At 42.0% G+C, this 22098-nt stretch overlaps 1 protein-coding gene across 18 annotated transcripts in view; it reads left to right on the forward strand.

Annotated features, from left to right (window-relative positions):
- Window positions 1-22098, forward strand: part of R3HDM1 (R3H domain containing 1) — an 85111-nt gene that overhangs the window by 38734 nt on the left and 24279 nt on the right. For 15 of the 18 annotated variants that reach the window (XR_011364504.1, XR_011364502.1, XR_011364503.1 and 12 more), the window contains exons 5-15: window positions 2395-2436; window positions 2746-2835; window positions 5829-5964; window positions 7235-7313; window positions 15241-15300; window positions 16207-16347; window positions 19103-19211; window positions 19295-19390; window positions 20901-20938; window positions 21025-21075; window positions 21188-21414. Coding sequence is in view for 15 of the 18 variants with exons in the window: in XM_069982617.1 (XP_069838718.1) it covers window positions 2395-2436; window positions 2746-2835; window positions 5829-5964; window positions 7235-7313; window positions 15241-15300; window positions 16207-16347; window positions 19103-19211; window positions 19295-19390; window positions 20901-20938; window positions 21025-21075; window positions 21188-21414 (1069 nt within the window). In the remaining 3 variants the exon portion in view is untranslated. The remainder of the gene's footprint in view (window positions 1-2394; window positions 2437-2745; window positions 2836-5828; window positions 5965-7234; window positions 7314-15240; window positions 15301-16206; window positions 16348-19102; window positions 19212-19294; window positions 19391-20900; window positions 20939-21024; window positions 21076-21187; window positions 21415-22098) is intronic. The other 3 variants (XM_069982631.1, XM_069982626.1, XM_069982628.1) reach the window with 3 other exon arrangements.

Here is a 22098-nt window from a genome sequence, read left to right on the forward strand (position 1 = left end):
ACTGACCTGAACTCTTGAGTTGGTGTTGAGTTTATAGTACTGTTTTGCACTATATAAAACAAGTAAAAACAGGTACATAAAATTTTAGTTTGAAATGTAAAAAGTAGTTATGATAAGCCACTCCACAAACCTGATTGTAGTATCATATACCAGTTGTACAATCCTGATCCGGGATCCAATTGTCATTGATATGGTTGGTTTCAACCATGGTGCCGAAATTCCATAAGGGTAGGGTTTTTGGCCTTTTTTTTGTATTTTACCCATAAGAAATCCATTATTTTACCTATAAGAGATCCATAAGAGATCGGCATTTGAATACCAGTGGCTGAAGTTGGATGTAGCCCTAGGCACTCCCGGTAATCATGAATACAGCCAATGGCCGTATCTAACATCTACCCAAACATCTACCCAACAACCCCACAAATGCCTGATGTTGACTAGGGAGTTGGGTGGAAGTGACTTTGACCTTCTTGTTTCCCTTGGCACCACCTATTCCTCACACCTCTCCATACAAGAAAACTTCACATTCTTCTATCTGAGTGTATATGCATATGGCAGATTGGTCTTTTTAATTGACCAAAGAGCGATGTTTAATCCTTACCACAGTTCTGCTTTGAGTTCTTGCCCAAAATTGATGTAATACCCATGCCGAAAACCAGTCACAGACTGGGTGGAAGTGACTTTGACCTTCTTGTTTCCCTTGGCACCACCTATTCCTCACACCTCTCCATACAAGAAAACTTCACATTCTTCTATCTGAGTGTATATGCATATGGCAGATTGGTCTTTTTAATTGACCAAAGAGCGATGTTTAATCCTTACCACAGTTCTGCTTTGAGTTCTTGCCCAAAATTGATGTAATACCCATGCCGAAAACCAGTCACAGACTTTTAGTAGCCTCTAGGCTATGTAGGGACATTCAAGGGAAGATTTAAAGTGGAGTCAGGGAACCTTGCTGCTTTTTTGGGCGCCATTTCTTATGTTTTTTTTTTTTTTTCCATTCAGATTTTTTCATTTAGATTTTTACACCAAATTGCTAAAATGGAAAAAAAATATTTTTTAGAGCAAATTGAAGTGGCAAAAAAGATCCCATTAATCAAACAGAGCAGGTTACTCCTGCAAGAAGCTGGCATTGTAGCGCCTGGAGAAACGGGAAGATTTTTTTTTTTTGACATTTCATTTCTCAGTGTAATATAGGAACGGCTATACGGTATTTTTCCTCAACACTGGCTTCGAAATTGACACATCATGCTTCTGGAATTAGTTTAAGTTGGAAAGCGCAGATCCGATGATCAGGGAGATTTATCACACTATCCGGATGCATAGCGGTTATAGAAAGACAAACTGAATAAATGCGATAATTTGAAAGAAAGGGGGGGGGGGGGGCGCAACTAGGGACTGAAGTGTATGTGCCAGTGTAGTGTATTTTAATATAAAAGTAAGCTAACTATATGTCTACGGGTCAGATCCCAGGGGATTGCAGGGGGCAGCAGGGTCAGAATCTGAGATCAGCGTTTCTTTACAATCCATCAGTTGGGTTTTTATTTATAATTAAACTGTGATCTATATAATATTTTTTTTCTTTCAACCCACATAGTAAAAAAAAAATAAAAAAAATAATATATATATATATATATGTATATTTTTTATTATTAGTAGTAGTATTATATATTTATTTATTCATATTTATTATGTTTTTGAGTTGCTGCTTCTTACATGGTAATTTTTTAATTTTATTTGGTTGATCTATACAAAAAATTTTTTATGTACGTGTTTTAATTACACCTGAAAATTATGATCGTAATTTCTATTTAGTAATAAAGCCATTAAAATGCGTTTATTAGGCTTTTGTCTTATTGCTACTGGAAAATGCTAATAAATAGAAATTCCGCTTTCCATAACATCCTGACTTATTAAAAAAAAGAGGGGGGGCATTAGCTCATACGTGGTGGGTGTACCTAGTTAGAAATCGGTCAGTCAAGGTCAACGTGCAACACACATACAAGTCTTATATTTTTTCATGTAGACTACATCAGGAATTTGTTCTTGCTTTTTTCTCTCTTTTTTTTTCTTCCCATATTTATTTGAAATTTGTTGCCTTGAAAAGAAACACTGGAAAGGTTAATTTAGCCGGGCCTCGTAATTATGATTGATGATCTTGGCTTTTTCCTTGTCGCGAATCCCAGTGGTGTCTTCTGTGTTGTGTAGGGGAGGGATCTGGGGAATTTTTTGTTATTTTGTTGCTCAATAATCAGACCCAGTTAAACACATCAATCTGACGATGGTTTTATGTCTGGTTTATATGTTGTGGCTTACTAATATCTGTTCTTTTTATCTTTTTGTTTGTTGCTCTTGGTTAATTGGATTTATTATTATTGTACCTAATCTTTTTAGCGCTCGGTTCAGCCTTTGGGGCAAACGGGAAAAAGGTCTAAGGTATAGTAGCAGGCTTGTTTTGCAGCATGTTTCATGGACCTTTTATTTTCTTGTGTGTGGTCTTGGCATCGGTGCACATTTTGTTTTGGCTGCTTTTTTTTGTCATTTTTTGACATTGCTTTTTATATCGTGTAAAGTTTTTGTTTGCTCTTTTGCAAATTTAATAACAAAATGCTTATGGTCTTCCAGATCGGGCAAATGCGATGTGAATGCAAAACAAAACAATAAAAAATATAAAAACGTTTTTTGTGTTTTTTAGCCTTACTACTTCTCTTCCTGTATAGTTATTTTGTAAATCACTTTCTTTAGTCGAGTTCAAAGTTAAAGCTAGTGCGGAGTCTGGCTGTGTGCGAAGAATCACCTCCACCCTCCACAGCTGATACCCCCTTGGACTTTCAGGTAAAGGATATGTTTTCATTGGTCTTGATTAATTATTTTTGAAAATTTTCAAATCCAAGAGTTTAAAAATTATTAATTTTGTTATTTTTGCCATTTTCCTGTACAATCTACATGATATGTGTATATATTTTTTAATTTTATTGCTATTTTTCCATGCACGTCCCATCCTCTGTATTCCCATCCTACCACAGTTATGTTTCCAGCAGCTTACCACAGGGCTGAGGCTTGTAAATCTATTATGTGTTGTCAGGCATTTATGATTCTTGATGTATTTTGCAGTATTGCAGCATGACTTTAAGTTAATATAAGGGTGACCTTGCAGGTTGACCTACTGAAATGATCGTGCTGGTTATGAGCAATACATGACGGTAGCGGGAGAGAGGCAGAATATGACATGAAATGAGAAACCTTTGAGTAGTCATGAAGGATACATCTTATTCCCATACTAAGAACGTAATGACTCCAGGCCTCTTAGAAGCTGTATTATATTCATATTCCATCAACTATTATCTTGTAACTTCTTTTGTTTTACTCTTTATATACAGAATGGTAAAAATATTACCTTTGACAAAAAAAAAAAAAACAAGACGTTCCTCAAATTAACTCCCCCCCCACCACCACCACCTTAATAGACATAAAATAAACTCTACCCATACATCTGTTAAAATGGCGATTTTAGGATTTTGGGTTAGATCTGGGACAAGTGACAACCTCTTTGGCCAGATTAAAATTTAAGTTGGCACCAGTGGCTTTTTTGGATAACCAGATTACTTAGTAATTTAAGAGCAGATCAGTCACTCAAGAGGTTGGGGAATCCATCTAACAAACATGGCCATTATAAAGCTGGGTCCACATATTATTACATTGGTCTGCATTTTTACCCAATATCAGAAATGGAACCAACACTAAAAAAAAATGGTATGTGTGAACTCAGCCGTAATGTGACCCTCGCGTAACATGTGAACCCAGTCACAATGTGACCCTCACGTGGCGTGAACCCAGCCGCAACGTGACCCCATAGTGTGACTCTCTGCATGTGAAAACTAAGGGACAACTAGAGATGAGAGCAACTCGAGCATGCTCAAGTCTGATCATTTGGCATTTGATTACTGGTGGCTGAAGAAGTTAGATGTAGCCCTAGAAAGTTCAGGAAAACATGGATACAGCCTATCGCTTTATCCATGTTTTCCAGGATCCAACTTCTTCAGCCACTGGTAATCAAGTGCCGAACGATTGGACTTGAGCATGCTCGATTTGCACTAGATTCCAGTGACAACCTCTATCGGCAACATTAAAGGGCTTAGGTGGTTGTCACTTGGGTTTCTTGCCCTCGAGAGCCACAAATTTCTTTAGTTAATAAAGAGACAATCTACCGCTCAAAAGTCTGTGAAATCCATCTGACAAATTATCCAGTTATTATTGGAGTCTATACATTGATTGCCTAAGAGACCGATATAGTTAAGACACTGCTGAAGAGGAATTATATAATGTATGGTTTTATACTTAACTATAAATGTTGCAGTCTTGACCCAGTTTCTTAGTCACAGTATTTGCAAAAGAGCAGCGCCCCGATAAACCCTTTGAGTTGGTCATTGTAGATATACCGTCTATAATGTAGCTGAAATTAAATGGAACATTAAAAAAAATTTTTATGGAAAGCAAATTTTTTTCCTAGTGTTTAGAACTTATGTTGTATTACTTTGCGGCATTTTGTGTTTGCAGCAAACAGTAAGCTTTTTACAGTGCTAGGATTTAAACTTCCACAACTATCCCCTTGTGTAATGGCCAGGCTTTTAGGTAAGATGTGCTTTTAATATGTCATCTAGGTTTACGGGCTGGTTAATGGATGTCTGCTTTGGCTGAAGAGAGGCTGAACTGCAATTACTCAAAGTTTTCGGAGCGTTAGCTTGACTTTTTTATTGTCAAACACCATGGCGTGATCTGCTTCGCTGAAGGTGGCTTGTTGTTGTAGATGTGCTTTTCATTGCTTAAAAAATAGTTGCCTGAGAGCTTTGTGAATTCATTCGGGTGGTAAAATGAAGACTTACCGATTGGGAAGACTATATGGCTCAGAGATAGACGTGTATAGAATATAGAGACTCTAATAGTAAGATATTTGTAGGTGGATCCCATTGTGTTTGCCGACTTCTTTGCTTATGAGGATAGTCTAACTGTCTTTGGGCTAAGGTTTGATATCTAGCTTTTACATTTTAACCAGTTTGTGGTCCTGGAATATGAGAATCATCCGGGAACACTTATCTTGTTGTGCAGTGAAACAATAGACCTTTTTGGCCAAGTCAAATGTTGTTTTGTTGGAAGAGTGAAGAACATGGCCCTTGGCTATGATGTATGTTTGACCAACCTATGGTAGGAGCTAGATGGTGCCTTGGGGTGTTTAATATTCTTTGGCTGCCCTCACAATATTTAGGTCTGTAAAGTAAATAAAAACATAGAGTTGCTAAAGTTGTAGTTTGTAGTTGCCTTGAAACAACTGGTTTCCATATCAAAATTTTGTATTATGCCCAGCCGCTATGTTGGCCTGGGCTACAAGGCCACTTTAACCTTCTGAAGCTTAGATTTGTAAGGTTGAGAACCATGTTGATACCCATTTGTATCTTGCACAATGTGACTTCACTGTGTTGTAGCCTATCCCTCTCCTATTTTCTAGATGACCAACTTGCAGAAGATAGAATGTAACCCAAACCATTTCTATGGTACAATGTTTCGTAATGTGTTCCTTCAAGACAGAAATACTTATCTAGGCATAGTCTTGGCACCCCATCTATCCTTATGTGTATGTCATTGTGAAACCATGGGAAAACCAATATGGTTCAAGTAGACTCCATTTGTGTCTACTCTATTACTGCATGGATCTTTGCAGTGATTGTCTAACCATATTGGAAGAGACCCCACTCCCCCATCTTTGATTGATATTATAATGCATTATTCCAGTACATAGCTAGATCTACAGTAGAGTTCCATTCATTTTTAAGGAGCCCATTCCAAACCTCCAGGAGCCAATATCGATCCAGCTTGCACCTTCCCCTGGAAAAGAGGATAAACCTTCCAAAGATGAAGTGGAAAAGGAAAAAGGGAGTGAAAAGTCCACCCGTAAAATGCTTTCTCGAGGTTTGTCAGGGGGGGGGGGGGTTGACACTTTTATTCTCTTTTGCTGAAATTTAATTATTCTACCTCCTTGGCACATCATTGTTTCTTTCCTTTTAGTATGACTCGACACACTTCTTCTAGTCCTTTGTCAGGTTAATAAAACAATGTTTAAGGGGTGGAATCATATTCAATAACATGGTATCTGATACTCAGATTGCAGCTTTATAGCATATTCTAGTAACCATGAAGACTGTCACCTTATAAATAGTGCAGTCATTTGCATAGAACTCAGAGGAAATTGCTCAGGATATGGGTCTGAATGCACAGTGGGAACTCCCAGGATAGAGAGAGAAGACATACTATGATGGTAGGTTTGTGAAATCCCTTGTACAAAGGTGGATATGCTTTTTCCATGGGTACTAGCTAGAGATGAGTGCAACTCAAGCATGCTCTAGTTTGTTCAAACCCGGAAGTTTCGGCATTTGATTACGATTGCCTATGGCTGAAAAACTTGGATACAGTCATAAACCATAGGCTTAATCCCTGTTTTCCTGGACTTCATGGCTGCATTCAACTTAAACCACCGGAAATCAAATGCTGAGACTTCCGGATTCAAACTGACTTGAGTTGCACATATTTAGTAATAGCCTAAGTGCAGCAGACTATAGAAGTAAAAAGGTAACGCCAGCTGAAACCTTTGCGTTATTACTACATCAATATGGGTTGTAGAAGTTGCATGCCAACCAAACCATAGATATGGGGTGGGGAACCTTCGGCCCTCAAGCTGTTGCAAAATTACAATTCCCATCGTGCCTGGACAGCCGCAGCTAAACCTTTGGCTATCTAGGCATGAAAGCAATTGTAGCTTTGCAACAGCTGGAGAGACGAAGGTTTCCATCCCTGATCTAGATAAAGAAAGTGATGGGAGTGGAGCATCTACACAGCAAGGGTGCCTGGGGACATCCAGATGGTGAATACTTGTGGGGATTTAATCTCAACTCTTGGTGGGGCAAATTGATATGATGAGCACTGATCCAGGTGCATGGAGTGAAGCACAACTAGGTTTAAATCTCTAGTTTTTGCGCCAAAAGCCCATTATTTTGCCACACAAACAAGTGCAGATAACAATAGTGGTGTTACTCATAGCAAGTCAACAAATTATCCCTGCTTTATACTTAGGACGGGTAGAGAAAATAATTCCAGGACTACTTGTTGCTTTGCCCCTGATTTATTGCAAATTATTTTTCCCATGACATCTCTATTCTTTCATTTATCTCCACTCCTTCTACAGATTCCAGTCAAGAATACACAGATTCCACTGGCATAGACCTTCATGAGTTTTTGGTGAACACACTGAAGAGTAACCCCAGGTAGGTGAAGCTGATCTCTGTTTTATTGCTTGCGATATGTGACAGTCTTATGACGCCTGTGACTTCTGCACTTTTATAAATTGAATAAATATTGAACCAAATCTCTTTAGGGAAATAAATTGTTTCTACAAGTGACACACGGAATAACCTTCACTGTCTCCCGCACTGCGTTTTATTACTTCTGCCATCTAAACTCATTTAAAAACCCCGAGTCTGTGACACTAATATTACCGCTAGTCATCATGAACCGGCAGGAAACATCTGCTTATTGGGGAGGGGGGAGTTGAGGATAAGCGTCTTCTCTGAAGGCTTTGTTCTCTTCTACAGAAAAACTTTTCTGTATTTGCCGGTCTCTGTCTATTGGGGGTTTGCATCTTTTTGCTGTAGTGGTTGTGATGAAGCAAGGTACTCGCAAGGTGAATCTTCCCCGGCTTGTCATTGAGATGTTCCGCTAAACCCAAGGGAGTATGCAGTAAGAAGGACAGTTAAAGATCATATAGAAAATAAAGTGCTTTTAGAATTAACCTTGATGTATGTGTGCATTGGAGGTTCACACAGGGATATCTTTAGGTGCCCTCTGGTATGAGGTCTTGAAGGCCACGGGTCCCCAATGGAGTTCTGTCTAGAAGATTCATTTTCAAAAACCTGTATTATTGAGTTCCATGTTATTAGAAAGGGAAGGGTCATGGTTCTTATGCATCAGGCAGCATGAAGGGCGGCTACAAGGAGTGTTTCTCACCTTGGAGGACCTGGTATGTCCATGTATTTCCCAGACACTGTAATTTCATAGGAAACTGTGTAATTCCTTATTTCACCTGTGGTGGCACTGCAGAGCAATTTAAACCTTTGCTGCTGGTTTTCCCCCAATATTGTCACTAATCACTCTTGTGTCCCCGCAGCAGGAAACCATGTGATCAGCCTTCTAGGGATTCTAGAAAGTGGTGACTATCCATCCAGTGGTGTTTGCCTTAGATATGTTACATAGGAAGATAGATAAGTCCACTGGATGACTATTAATGTCTGCTTGGTTAAGAAGATGTGATTGTAGAAGCAAGGCCACTCAGAAAACTGAAGTCATGGCTGCCAGAGATAAGGAGAAGGTCAATGAGAGTACCCACCTAACCCATGCCACACTTGTCCACATGTGGTGTCAGATGTTGCAGGTCTCCCCCATTCACTTTGAGGTGAGGGAGCTGAAATATCAGAAACAACCTATGGGCAGGTGTGGTGTGAAAACCCTTTAAAGTTAGTCAGTCTCTTAAGTTTCTTTAAAATTGCTTGCCCTTGGAAATTGGAAGCATAGCTCCACCCCATTGTCAGACATGTGCTTATGTAACTGACATCTGAGCTCCCACACTGCACTGCGGTCTGACGTTAGAAAAAACAGCGTTCAACTGAATGTCCAGCTTTAGCTTTGGCTGTTCAGGCATGATGGGAATTGTAGTTTTGCAACAACTGGAGGGCCACAGGTTCCCTATCCCTGCCCTAAACTTACTGTTTCTTGTTTTCTTTTTTTTTTTTTACTTATTTTATAACCAATTTTCCCTTTTGCAACTTAAATTCTGTCAATATGTTTTTGAGTATTTTTTTTTGTCCACAAGACAATATATTTTTTAAATCTTCCGAATCCTCGTTTTTGCTCCGATATTTATCTCTCAATTATTGTTGCTCGGCAACCAACCTGTTGGCTCTTGGTATTTAAAGAAGCATCAATAAAGCCTCTGCTTTCTCTCCTCTCCCATCTGCTCGCAGTGAAGGCTGCTGCTTATATTATCGGAGATTAGCTGCCGAATGCTCGGGAACATGGCTGAATTTCACAGACGTTATTAACCTTCCTGATTTATAGACTCCAAGATAAAGTTTGCCAGGAGCACATAATGTCATTTTTTTTTTCTTATTTTCGGGTTTAGATTGTACAGAATCTGATTGCAGTTAGAAAACAATATTAAGCATCCTACCCCCGAAGAACAAAAAAAATTCAGGATAAATATATAAGTCCTTAAGTTGGGACTTTCGGTTAGGGTTGGTTGCTACTATGTGATTAGACTGTGTTCACACCATAGCTCCACCACGCAGTGCAACTGGGACATGCTCAAGTCTGATCATTAAGCATTTGAATACCGGTGGCTGAAGAAATTATATGCTGTCCTAGGTAGTCCTGGCCAACATACATATGGTCATAGGCCATAGGCTGAATCCATGATTTCCAGGACTTCCTAGGACTGCATACAACTTGGTCAGCCACCGGTATTTAAATGCTGAACAAACCGACCTGCATGCTCAAGTCGTGCTAGTCTCTAAAGACTGTACATTTGGGAGACTTTCTAAGTGTAAGAGAACATATTCCTTAAAGGGATATTCTGGCCCTATAGTCAAAATTAACCAGGGTGGGGGACGGAAATAAAAAAAAAAAACATACTTACCTAGTCCTTTGGAGCTCCCGTTTTCTCTATTCGGTTCCCCCAATATTCTGACCAGAGTGACCTTCCAGTGGTGCAAATGGGAACCAGGGCCGATTCTAGCTTTTTTGCCGCCTGAGGCGAAAACTGACAAAGCGCCCCCCCCCCTCAGAGCAATAGTCAGGGAGAGAAGATCCAGGACAGGCACAGTGCAGCATCGCAGTGTGTATGGGACACCACTATAGATAACAGTGTGTGGTGACCAGATTTTTTAACTGTTTGAGCCACTATGGGCCCCCTGGGAGCTTCAAAACAAACTACAATCTACAACTGCTGACCTCTGACCTCAGGAGCCGGAGAAGAGCCATAAAACGGGCTGCTCTGTTAACTCTTTCAGTACTGCAGAATGTAGAGTATTACTGTGCATCACTTACATTCTGCTATACAGAAAGAGTTAACAGCAGAGCAGAACATGACTTTTATGCCTCTTCTCCTGCTCTTGCACTGTGCTGAGGTCAGCTCGGAGGTCGGCAGTGCAGAGAAGACATAATATAGCGTCCCCGCTGCTGGTAACTTTTTCTTTTCTACAGTGTGTAAGTGATGCAGAGTATAATAACTGCATTATTGAAAGGGTTAACAGCAGGAGACACTATATCTGTGTCTTATGTGATGTGAATACCTGCGAATACGAGGCTTCCAGTGCCTCCTCAGCGCTTCTCATGAGGCAACTGACAGGAAACACGGCCGGGCACTGAGCCGTAACTAGTTGTAATGATAAGGACACAGGACGCTGATGCCGCCCCCCTCAAGGGCTGTGTTATCTGCCGCCTGAGGCAAACACTTCACCTCGCCTCATGGCAGATACGGGCCTGATGGGAACTGTAAGGGACTAGAGCTATGTAAGTATGTTAGTTTTGGTTTCTTATACCCACCTTTCCATTCCGGCAGCATATTCATTTTGAATCTACATTCACAGTACCCTTTAAGGTGCCTTCACACCTACCGGTGTTTTTCACGCTGCAGATTCGCAGCAAGATCCGCTGCAGATCCAGTCTCATAACCCCTATGATAGAACATACTCGCAGCGGGATTGACATCCCGTTGTGAGTATGTGCGGTAACCCCTCCCAGCCCACAGCCGAGAGCATACATTACCTGCTCGGCGACGCGGCTGCATGTAAGGCTCCCGGCTCCCATCGGTCCTGCTCAGCAAATCAGTGCACGGCAGCAGTGATTGGCTATGCGGGACCGGAGCCGGGAGCCTGACATGCAGCCGCGTTGCAGAGCAGGTAATGTATGCTCTCGGCGGCGGGCTGTGGGCGGCGAGGGGTTTACGCACATACTCACAGCGGGATGTCAATCCCACTGCGAGTATGCGCTCTATAGGGATGAATGGGACTGGATCCGCAGCGCGAAATCCACTGCGTAGGTGTAAAGGCACCCTTAAACGTGATGTGGATAGAGCTTTAGAAGTTTTCACAGTTTATAGTAAGCTGGGTGGGTGGAAGTTTTCATTCTTGGTTGTTACATGTTGTCACTCGGTTGTGTTGAGCAGAGAGGCTAAAATATTCATATTCGACAATGTTCTCCGAACCTGAACCCTTGGCATTTGACATAGGATGTATCCAAGTGTTCCAAGACTCCCTGGGGCTGCATCAAACTTCTGCAGCTGCGGGGAGTCAAATTCTGAGCTTTTGGGTCCGGAGAATATTGACGAACCCAAATAGTTTGGCCTCTACGCTCAACGCTATCACTCAGATTCCCATATCTAGTCAGGCCCTGTTCTCACCACATTTGAGGTATGTTTATATGCGCCAAACATATAGCCACAACATATGTAATCATGTGCCATAGTGCTGCATAGTCGCATCTTTATTTTACTGTATATTCTTTTCATTTTGATAAGTGAAGTCAGCAACACTTATCACTACAATGAAATTGAGACATATTTAATTTGAATGATTGTTTGTATATTATTTATTTTACCCACAAATAAGGATGCGAGTAACATCAGAACCACGTCGGTGGTCTGACTTATAATCGATGAAATAAAGAGAATACTTTTTAAGGAGCTGATGAGTCTTCTATCTTTTGCTTTGAAAAATAAAGATATACCGTCTTAAGGGTTATCCAGGATTGGGAAAACATAGCTGCTTTCTTCCTTAAATAGCTCCACCCCGGTCTTTAGGTTCTATGTGGTATTGCGGCTCAGTTCCATTGAGCCTAATAGAGCCAAGTTGTGAAACAACACACCACAGGCCCGGACTGACAATCTGGCGTACCAGCAAATGCCCTGTGGGCCACCCAGCTTGCCAGTCAGTGGGTCACCTGTCCCACGGCACATTTGTATTGTGCAGTAACAAAAGTAACAAAGCGGGGGCCACCTGCTGCCATGTTACTACTCACCTGAAGACAGAGATGGCGCTGTTTTAAGGAGGAAGCAGTTATTTTTAACCCTGCATAATCCCTTTAATATTTGTCGTATAGGATATGGCTTTTGGTTCTATATACTTGAAGATTGTTATATGTTTGGTACATTGGAAGCCTTCCCAAGCCTTGATTATAAACATAGCCTCATACAATAAGCTTTCCGTCCTTGTTTTATTGCCAAGGTCATATTTACAAATTAAGAAAAAAATTTTTTAACAAAAAAACTTCTTCGGCAGTAGCACTTGCGGCCTTAATCAGGTTTCTAAAATATGCCCAAATTGTTCTATTTTTCTAAAAGGGGTTGTCCATAAAATGAGAAGTTGAAGACAGTGTCATTCTGTCCATGGACTGTATTCAACCATATATAAAAATACCTTTTTATAAATGGAATCTGGTCAGCTGGGCATGGTCTTGGCACACGTAGGCTGCGGTGTGTAGCTGGGTTGATAGTCCCTATGGGAGCTGTAACTCCAATCACACTCATCGCCCCCCATCTTTCCAGCCGGCAGATGTTGGGATTTTATTCCCAAAATAACCACGTACAGTCAAGTGCACTTAGGATTGGGACCATTTGTGGTTCCTCAACCATGTAAGAGTAGTCTAAACCCCAAAGTGCTGCATTCCAGACTTGAATGTAAAGAGTGCTGGAAATAGAGCACATAAGAGCTAGATGTCTTAATCCTTTGTTACAACTACAATTCGGCACCTGCTGTGCTCACTCAGGCGGTCTCTGCCGCTATTGTCTCCCTGTCGCACCACCCAGATGCATAACACTCTGAGGGAGCGATCTTGCACCTCTTCTACTGAGAATGTGTTTGCCGTGTGTAGCGGGAAGCAGAGGGGGCTTACATATCGAGGGGAAAAATCCGACAAAGCCAACTATTCTCCCTATAGAAAGTAGTTGGTATATAGGCAAATAGCTGCTGCCCTATTCTGCAATTAAAAAAATAATCTGAAAAAAGCTTTTCAGCTTAAAAGCATAAATGACTACGCCTAGGAAATGCAATGGATATTAACTCCTTCCTGACTTAAATTGCATGCCTTAGCATCCTTGCAGAATGCTTCATGGGAGTGTGTGTGGGAAAAGGCTAGCGAAGGTGGCGTTTCCAAGCCCACAGACACATGACCATATTTATAGATGTTTAAATACAGTGACAGAATAGATATGGCAACAGAACCAAGCTTAATGCATAAAATTGGTACCAGAACCAAGCTTACTGCTTAGATGGGGTATCAGAGCCCGGCTTACTGCATAGATTGGGTAACAGAGCCCGGCTTACTGCTTAGATGGGGTTAAATGGGGTATCAGAGCCCAGCTTACTGCATAGGTTGGGTAGCAGAGCCCGGCTCACTGCATAGGTGGGGTAACAGAACCCGGCTTACTGCATAGGTGGGGTAACAGAGCTCGACTTACTGCATAGATGGGGAAGCAGAGCCCGGCTTACTGCATAGGTGGGGCAACAGAGCCCGGCTTACTGCATAGGTGGGGTAACCGAGCCCGGCTTACTGCATAGGTGGGGTAACCGAGCCCGGCTTACTGCATAGGTGGGGTAACAGAGCCCGGCTTACTGCATAGATGGGGTAACAGAGCCCGACTTACTGCATAGATGGGGTAACAGAGCCCAGCTTACTGCATAGATGGGTTAAAGGAACCAGGTTTCCAGCCCAGGTTAGGTAGTAGAGCTACTTACTGCATAGATGTGGTAGCAAACTATGGCTTTCTGCATAAATGAGGTAGTAGAATATGGATTACTGCATAGCTTGGTAGTAATACATAAGTTTAGCATCTAAACACTGTGAAACAGCCAGGTTTTTGAATAGATAGGGTACCAAGCTCAATGGAAAGTCCCAGTAACATGTTTGGTGCATAAGCATGGTGACTATCCATAAAGTATCAGAACCCGGCTCAGCACATGGATTGCTGCCTGTGTACTGTTACCATATGGGTGTATGATATGAACCCAGGTCCGGTGCCCCCGCATCTTCCTGTCGGTTCCCGCCGGCTGCTGATCCTCAGGCTGTGGCAGAAGCAGCACAGAAGCAGAGGGCAGGACTTGGCTGTGTGATCAGGGCAGGCAGCGGCCTTCAGATGGTTTTCATAATTGATGTTCTTGCTCTGCCATTAACCAAACTAATTAATATTAATCTAAATGGTGATTAGGACTGAATTCGAGACGACGGAAATGAGCGGAGGATTAGGAGGCTGCGCGGGGCCTGCGCCGGCGGTGAGGAAGAGACACTCTGAGATCTATTAGGAAGGAATCGGAAATGGAGAAATGAGAACCTCTCTCCTCTATTATCTGTTCATTATGAGGCTGTGTTCACACAATGATGGGGGGGGGGGCATTTAGTATTGAGTCTAAAACGTGAGATTTTTTTTACAGACCACTTGTCTGTTTTTTACCCAGTTAAATAGGATTAATTTAAAGGAGAAGTCCGGTGATTTTTAAACTTTGGCAGCCGCCAGGGGGGAATTTGATAACATATATGACCTTACCTCTCCCCGTGCCCGCAGCAAGCGACAGGACCGGCCTTAAAACCACTACGGGAAGGCTTTTTTTCCTGAGCTGTGATGATGTCACGAATTGGGGGTGGGGGTGATGCTGGGCTGGTCACTCAGCCAATCAGTGATTGGAGCAGCATCCCACCCCAATTACTGACTGGCTGGGCAGTGACGTGTCAGCGCTGGAGATCCCGGAGCCCAGCGGGGATCTCGAAGCCACTCCCACCACTCAGCACGGGAAGAGGTAAATTCGTACTTTTAATCTCATTCCGTTTCCCCTGCCGGTTGCCTAAGTTTTAAAATTGTCAGACTTTCCCCTTTAACAAACTATTCATAAAGTCACAAATGAGATATTGGGGGAGAGTTATCAAACATGGTGTAAAGTGAAACTCGCTCAGTCGCCCCTAGCAACCAATCAGATTCCACCTTTCATTCCTCACAGACTCTTTGGAAAATGAAAGGTGGAATCTGATTGGTTGCTAGGGGCAACTGAGCAATGTGTATTTATATAATAATTGTCATAAACATTATTGACTGCCTAAAAAGACATTGTGTGAACATGGCCTAAAGCTGTTTTTTTTTTGGTCTTTTTTTAGGGACAGAATGATGCTGCTCAAGTTGGAACAAGATATATTAGATTTTATTTCTACCAACGAGTAAGTAAAAAGTGTGTATATAGGTATATAGTCCATGTGTGAGTTATATACTAGTTATGTGCACCCCTAGTAGTGATCATAGACAGTCAGAAAGATTTCATTTAAAGGGGTATTTCAGAAATAACAAGTTATCTATGACTACTTGATCAGTGGAACTGCTTATCTTCTCTGGCATTGCACCAATTGGGTCCAACTGGTATGGTCATCTAACCAGTAATGGACTTGGCACAGTCCTGCATTGATGCTTTGCTGCCCCTCACTGCTCCATGTCCAACGGGACCATTATCCTTAGCCATGAGCATAGTTTACTAAAAGTGTTGCACCCCATAGCCAAGATGTGTCACCAGTAGTGTTGAGTGAACCTGCTAGACTATTCGGGTTCTCCAAACCGGAACATTTGGCATTTGACTACCCCCGTGGCTGCAGAAGTTAGATGTAGCCCTGGGACTGCCAGGAAAACATGGCTACCTCCTATGGCCTATGGCTTTATCCATGTTTTCCAGGACTCCCTAGCACAGGATTCAACTTTTGCAGCTGCTAGGAATCAAATGCCAAACGTTCCGATTCAGAGAACGTTGCCGAACCTGAGCAGTTTGACAGATTCGCTCAGCACTAGTCACCAGGTGTACGATGCTGATCATGTGATTGATACAGGGAAATGAGGGATACCACAAATATATACTGGACCAATAGAGGACACAAGGGGATGACGGGAAAAATGCACCAAATCTAGATACATGTATATATCCATATCTATTCTGTGAAATGATTACAATATTAATAGTACGGGACCTGATAGAGGATTATGTCACTCAGAATTATCATAGTCATAGACAACTTCTGGGCCACTGTATGTCTCTCCCTCCAGATACTAATGTAACACTTCCCTTGTCTCCTTTATTGTAGAATCCAACGTAAGAAATTCCCTCCGATGACCTCGTACCACAGGATGCTCCTGCACAGAGTCGCTGCCTACTTCGGCCTTGATCACAATGTGGACCAGAGCGGCAAATCTGTCATTGTGAACAAAACGAGCAATACAAGAATGTGAGTAATAAAGAACATCCTCTTACAAACTTAATTCCTCAGACTGCATTGTGTAAGAGCAGCTTATATCCTGATTAGCAAAACAGCACCCCCCTTGTCTGTGGCTATGTCTGGTATTACAGACTGAGTAGGTGGACTGTCTTAAAGGAGAAGTCAGGCAAAAATTTTTATAAAAGTATTGTATTGCCTCCAAAAGTTATACATATCACCAATATACATTCATTACGGAAAATGCTTATAAAGTGCTTTTTTCCCTGCACTTCCTACTGCATCAAGGCTTCACATCCTGGATAACATGGTGATGTCACTTCCTGGATAACATGGTGATGTCACTTCCTGGATAACATGGTGATGTCACTTCTTGGATAACATGGTGATGTCACTTCCTGGATAAACATGGTGATGTCACTTCCTGGATAACATGGTGATGTCACGACCCGACTTCCAGAGCTGTGCGGGCTGTGGCTGCTGGAGAGGATGATGGCAGAGGGATGCTCAGTGTCGCTCCAGTGCCCTGTGTCCCTCAGTGTCCCCCTGCCATCAACCTCTCCAGCAGCCACAGCCCGCACAGCTCTGGGAGTCGGGTCGTGACATCACCATGTTATCCAGGAAGTGACATTACCATGTTATCCAGGAAGTGACATCACCATATTATCCAGGAAGTGAAGCCTTGATGCAGTAGTAAGTGCAGGGAAAAAGCATTTATAAGCATTTCCTGTAATAAGTGTATATTGGGGATTTGTATAACTTTTGGGGGGAAATACAATAGTTAAATAAAAATTTTCACCGGACTTCTCCTTTAATGTATAAGCTATGTACATACACTTTCAAGATTCAGTTCATCACCTGTCATCTCAGACATGTTGAAAGTTAATTTATTTGACAGTAACGCTGTAATGTTAATGCTAAGAAATTGCTGAAGAGCACACTCAAAATTATGGGAGTCTCTGGTGGGAATCAGAGTTTTCATAGTAGATATTCTTTAGGCTCTCGGCGGTAATGTTATCGCTTTGTTAAGCGATATATCTGGGCTGTTGCTTAGAAACCAAAGATGCAGCCTGTGTGTGACTAATATGGCTCTCCACCCAGCATTGGCCTCCTCCTCTTTTTTGTCCTTGAATTTTTTTTTTTTTTTTTTTTAATCCTGTGATTTTAGAGGTTACAAGAGGAATTTTAGAGTACCTATAATCTAAATTTTCTTTGAGGGATGTCCATATGTCGCCAAGATATGGTTTAAACACGTAACACCTCCCTTTCAGCATGGTCAACCCACCACTTCAACCCTGAGGCTGTCACATTGGCCCGATAATCAGAATTTTCTTTGATACTTATATAAAAGATGGAAATTAGAGGGGTTATCCAGCATTAGAAAAACATGGACACTTTCTTCCAGAGACAATTCCACTCTTGATTCCAGTTCAGGTGTGGTTTGCAATTAAGCTCCATTCACTTCAATGGAACTGTGTTGCAAAACCTGCACCCAAACTGGAGACAAGAGTGGTGCTGTCTCTGGAAGAAAGTGGCCATGTTTTCTTAATGCTGGATAATTGCTTTAGGCTAATGGCATTGCTCCTGGAAAAAAAAGCATGCACCTATTGCTGGCTACCCTGTAATCTTTTAAAGGGGTACTCTGGTGAAATTCTTTTTCTTTTAAAATCAACTGGTTTCACATAGTTATATAGATTTGTAATTTACTTCTATTTGAAAATCTTAAGTCTTCTAGTACTTATCAGCTGCTGTATGTCCTGCAGAAAGTGGTATACTCTCTCCAGTCTGACACAGTGCTCTCTGCTGCCACCCCTGTCCATGTCAGGAACTGTCCAGAGCAGGAGAGGTTTTCTATGGGGATTTGCTACTGCTCTAGACAGTTCCTGACATGGACAGAGATGGCAGCAGAGAGCACTGTGTCAGACTGGAAAGAATACACCACATCCTGCAGGACATACAGAAGCTGATAAGTATGGGAAAACTTAAGATTTTTTTTTAAATAGAAGTAAATTACAAATCTATAGAACTTTCTGACACCAGTTGATTTGAAGGAAAAATATTTTTTCCGCCAGAGTACCCTTTTAATAACTAAATCAGTTTTCACCAAATTGTCTTTCCAGCACAACTCTCTGCATGTTGAGAATTGTAGATTTGCAACAGCTGAAGACCCAAAGATTGGAAGCCAATTGTTTTTGAGTCCTGGTAGAAAACAAAGTATACTGTCCCACAAATAATACCACATGTTCTTCTATGGTAGAAAGCAGATCAGGAGACTGACTGTAGGAACAGACTACGTAAGGTTTGTTTGTAGTCTGTCGTCTTGGAAACACAGGTCTTTAAACTAACTGTAAATACAAAACAGTTGAGTATTTTAATCGAAGGCTGTTTGCAATAGTCTTTAGGGTAGATGTACATATTGGTGTCCGTATACAAGAGGGTATAATCATACACACCTCAAAATCTAAATCTCAGTACCTACCCTGGTGCTTCTCATTGTCGGCGTCTCATTGACCGCTCTCTACCTAGCTGCATAGAAAGGCTTCAATACTGTCAAATTATCTGTGTAATGGAAGGTGACATGTGTTTATTGCTTGCCATGTTTGCCGCCTGCTCTGAGAAATTAAATTGTTAATGAAAGGGCTCGATATGTCGGTGAGTCGGCTGCACTGTTGTGCTTGCCGCTCAGGTGTTGGTAAGGATTCAGCTGCTGGATATTCCGTCCACATCCTATAATGGATATTAGTAAGCTTCCCCTGTTTCCTTTCAGCCCTGATCAGAAATTTGAAGAACATATCAAGGATGAAAAGAGCATGGACTTCCAGAAGCGCTACATCCTCAAAAGGGATAACTCCAGCCTAGACAAAGACGATAATCAGGTGAGTGACGCCGAGGGTTTTACGGTTGTCAGATACCCCCGGCTTATTCTCCGATCCCGCAGCTAATCCCTTTCTCTACACAGATGAGGATGAGGTTAAAGGATGACAGGAGAAGCAAGTCCATTGAAGAACGTGAAGAGGAATACCAGAGAGCTAGAGAGCGAATATTTGCCCAAGAAGTAAGTGTTTTAGTCATTTAATGGTTTTCCTGTTCAGTTGGTATAGAGGATATATATTTTTCTTATTTCTGACTAGCTAAAATGCCCCTGGTGGTCTAGTGGAGTCTATTGTCACCTGTGGGTTTCTCGGATTGTAGGGAGTGGTTACTGTTCGCTTGGAGTTTAATTGCCTGGTTAAGGTTTGATTCCCTGGTGGTCTAGTGTCGATTCAGGGTAAGTATCTAATTCCCTGGTGGGCTAGGGTAATTTCTTCTTCTCTGTTGGTCAAAGGTTGAAGAGCTGGGGTTATAGGGTTATACAAGTTATCACCAGTCCATGGGTTTGATCAAAAGGGATCTGACTACTGGGACCCCCGGCAATGCAGAGAATGGGTATCATTTATTCGCTGACTGAATGATTGAGCAGTGCACAGGCTTGGCCATCTCTATATTCATACTTCGTACTTGGCTAAGTGACAGAGAAAAGAGTTGCAGTTAAGCAATCCATATTACTGCTACCTTCACGCATTGGACAATTGATGTCCATTACCATAATTGCTGGTGGTCCCAACCATCAGATCTTCATCAACCAACCAGTTATCCCCTATCTTGTGGTTAAGGGCTAACTTTTAACGTGTCACTGTCAGAAATCGATAGTACAGGCTATTTTAAGAAACTTTGTAATTGGGTTTATTAGGCAAATCTGCCATTATCTGCATTCAAAAAGACTTTGCCCAGCCCCCCCCCCCCCCCTCCGATTTTCCATTCACTGCTCATTATCAGGAAATTATGTCTTGTTACATCAGATATGCCCCTGTCTGTTCTATGGAGAGGGGAGGAGGAAGGAGGGAGATTAGTTGGCAGCAGAGAACAAAGGATTACACAGCGAGAACTATGTGAAAGCCTCTATTCAGAGGTCAGTGCTGACTGTCAGAGGAGATAGCCCAGTGATGTAGCTGTAAATTAACTCTTTGTTGTCCTATTTTGGTGCCTCAACTCCCTCCACCCCTCCCCTCTCCATAGAGAACAATGAAGACAGGGGGGGAGAGCTTCAAACTGCTTTCTCATGATAAAAATGCATTTTTTGGCTAATATACCCAATTGAAAAGTTTCTTAAAATTGTCTGTACTATTGATTTCTGCCAAAAAAATAAAAAATAAATGACAGGTACACTTTAATCTTGGGATGACCCTTGCTGTTTGCTCATTTTCCCCTGGATTCAGTAATGTTTCCCATCTCTGACAGGAAGCTGGATGCATGTGCATGCAGCTTCTCTTTCCTGCTTGCTCCCATCATACACATCATTACTAGACAGGGACAGCAGTAGTCCTCGGTTTAGGCGGTGCACTGTATGAGCCCTCTTCTTGATCATTACAGAAGCGGTCTAGCTGTGAGGCAGGAATTTTAACCTGTTTGATCCTTTCTGTTCCCTGGAGAAGAGATGTCATTTTATATATCTTCTGATTTTTGTCTTGGCTAAAAATACACGTCTATTTCAAGTCATTCTTCTTTTTTTTTTTTTTCTCCATCAGTCCCTGTGTTCTCAGGAGAATTTCCTCACGGATAAAAGGTAAGCGTGGGCTTTTCTACAGAAGGTGACTGTGTATAAAGAACCTTCCCTGCATCTCATTGACTCTCCTGTTACAATACCCGCAGAATTCAAGAGGAGGAGTGTAATCTCACCCAGCAAAGGCGCCAGATATTTAGGTATTTAGCCCCCGTCCCCGTCCTGTCTGCATGTGTGTCTTCCGCTTTCCTTTTTTCCTTGCGATTTGTTTTTTTCCATATATCTTTACAGTCCAGTTGTATAAATTTTCAGGATCAATAAAGACGCTTCAGGTAGATCAGGAAACAGCCTCTTCAGCAGTACTGAGAATGATGTCAAGTATAATGAGCCTCGGCCGTGGAGCAGTACGGACTCCGACAGCTCCATCCGAAACCTGAAGCCCGCTGTCACCAAAGCTAGCAGCTTCAGTGGGATTTCGGTTTTGACACGAGGGGATAGCTCTGGAAGCAACAAAAGCACAGGCAGGCTTTCCAAAACAGGTATCAGCGGTGTGCACCAGAGAGCCGGCTGCCAAGGCATTTCTCATTCATTTTGTTTGATTTTTATTTTTTTTCATCTTTTATTCTTTTTATATGCTTGAGTTTTCTGTGTGCTTGTGTTCAACATGCCAACGTGTGTACATGTAGATCTGTCGCAGGATTAAGATGACTATGACCTAAGAGGATGGTCAGAGCCGGCGACCCCCCACAGTGTTGTAGGCACCTCGGGAAGTGGGAGGTGGCAGACAGAAGGTGCTGGCGTCACATTATCTCAGGGGAAGCAATAGGGATTGGCCACTCACCATTGGCCATTGAGAATGGCTTCCTATAGAGTACTGCTGACTGATCCCAATGCCTGTAGGAAAACGGCTTAGGGCCCTATTCCACCGGACGATTATCGATTAACGACCTTAAACGACCGCTATTGCGAAAGACCTGAAACGTTTACTCATTTCCATGGAACGATAATCGTTACTTATGTTCGTATTTGCGATAGTTTTTCTTCGCTATTGCATTCGTATTTACCGCAAACGACCAGACAATGTCTTATTCAATGCGAACGTTTTGCGAATGAGCAACGATAAAAACAGATCCAGGTCTTATAAAGCGATCAACGATTTCTCGTTCGGTCGTTAATCGTTAACTGCATTTCAACCGAACGATTATCGTTTAGATTCGAACGAT

This window comes from Dendropsophus ebraccatus, chromosome 9, assembly GCF_027789765.1.
Source record: "Dendropsophus ebraccatus isolate aDenEbr1 chromosome 9, aDenEbr1.pat, whole genome shotgun sequence".
NCBI lineage: Eukaryota > Metazoa > Chordata > Amphibia > Anura > Hylidae > Dendropsophus > Dendropsophus ebraccatus.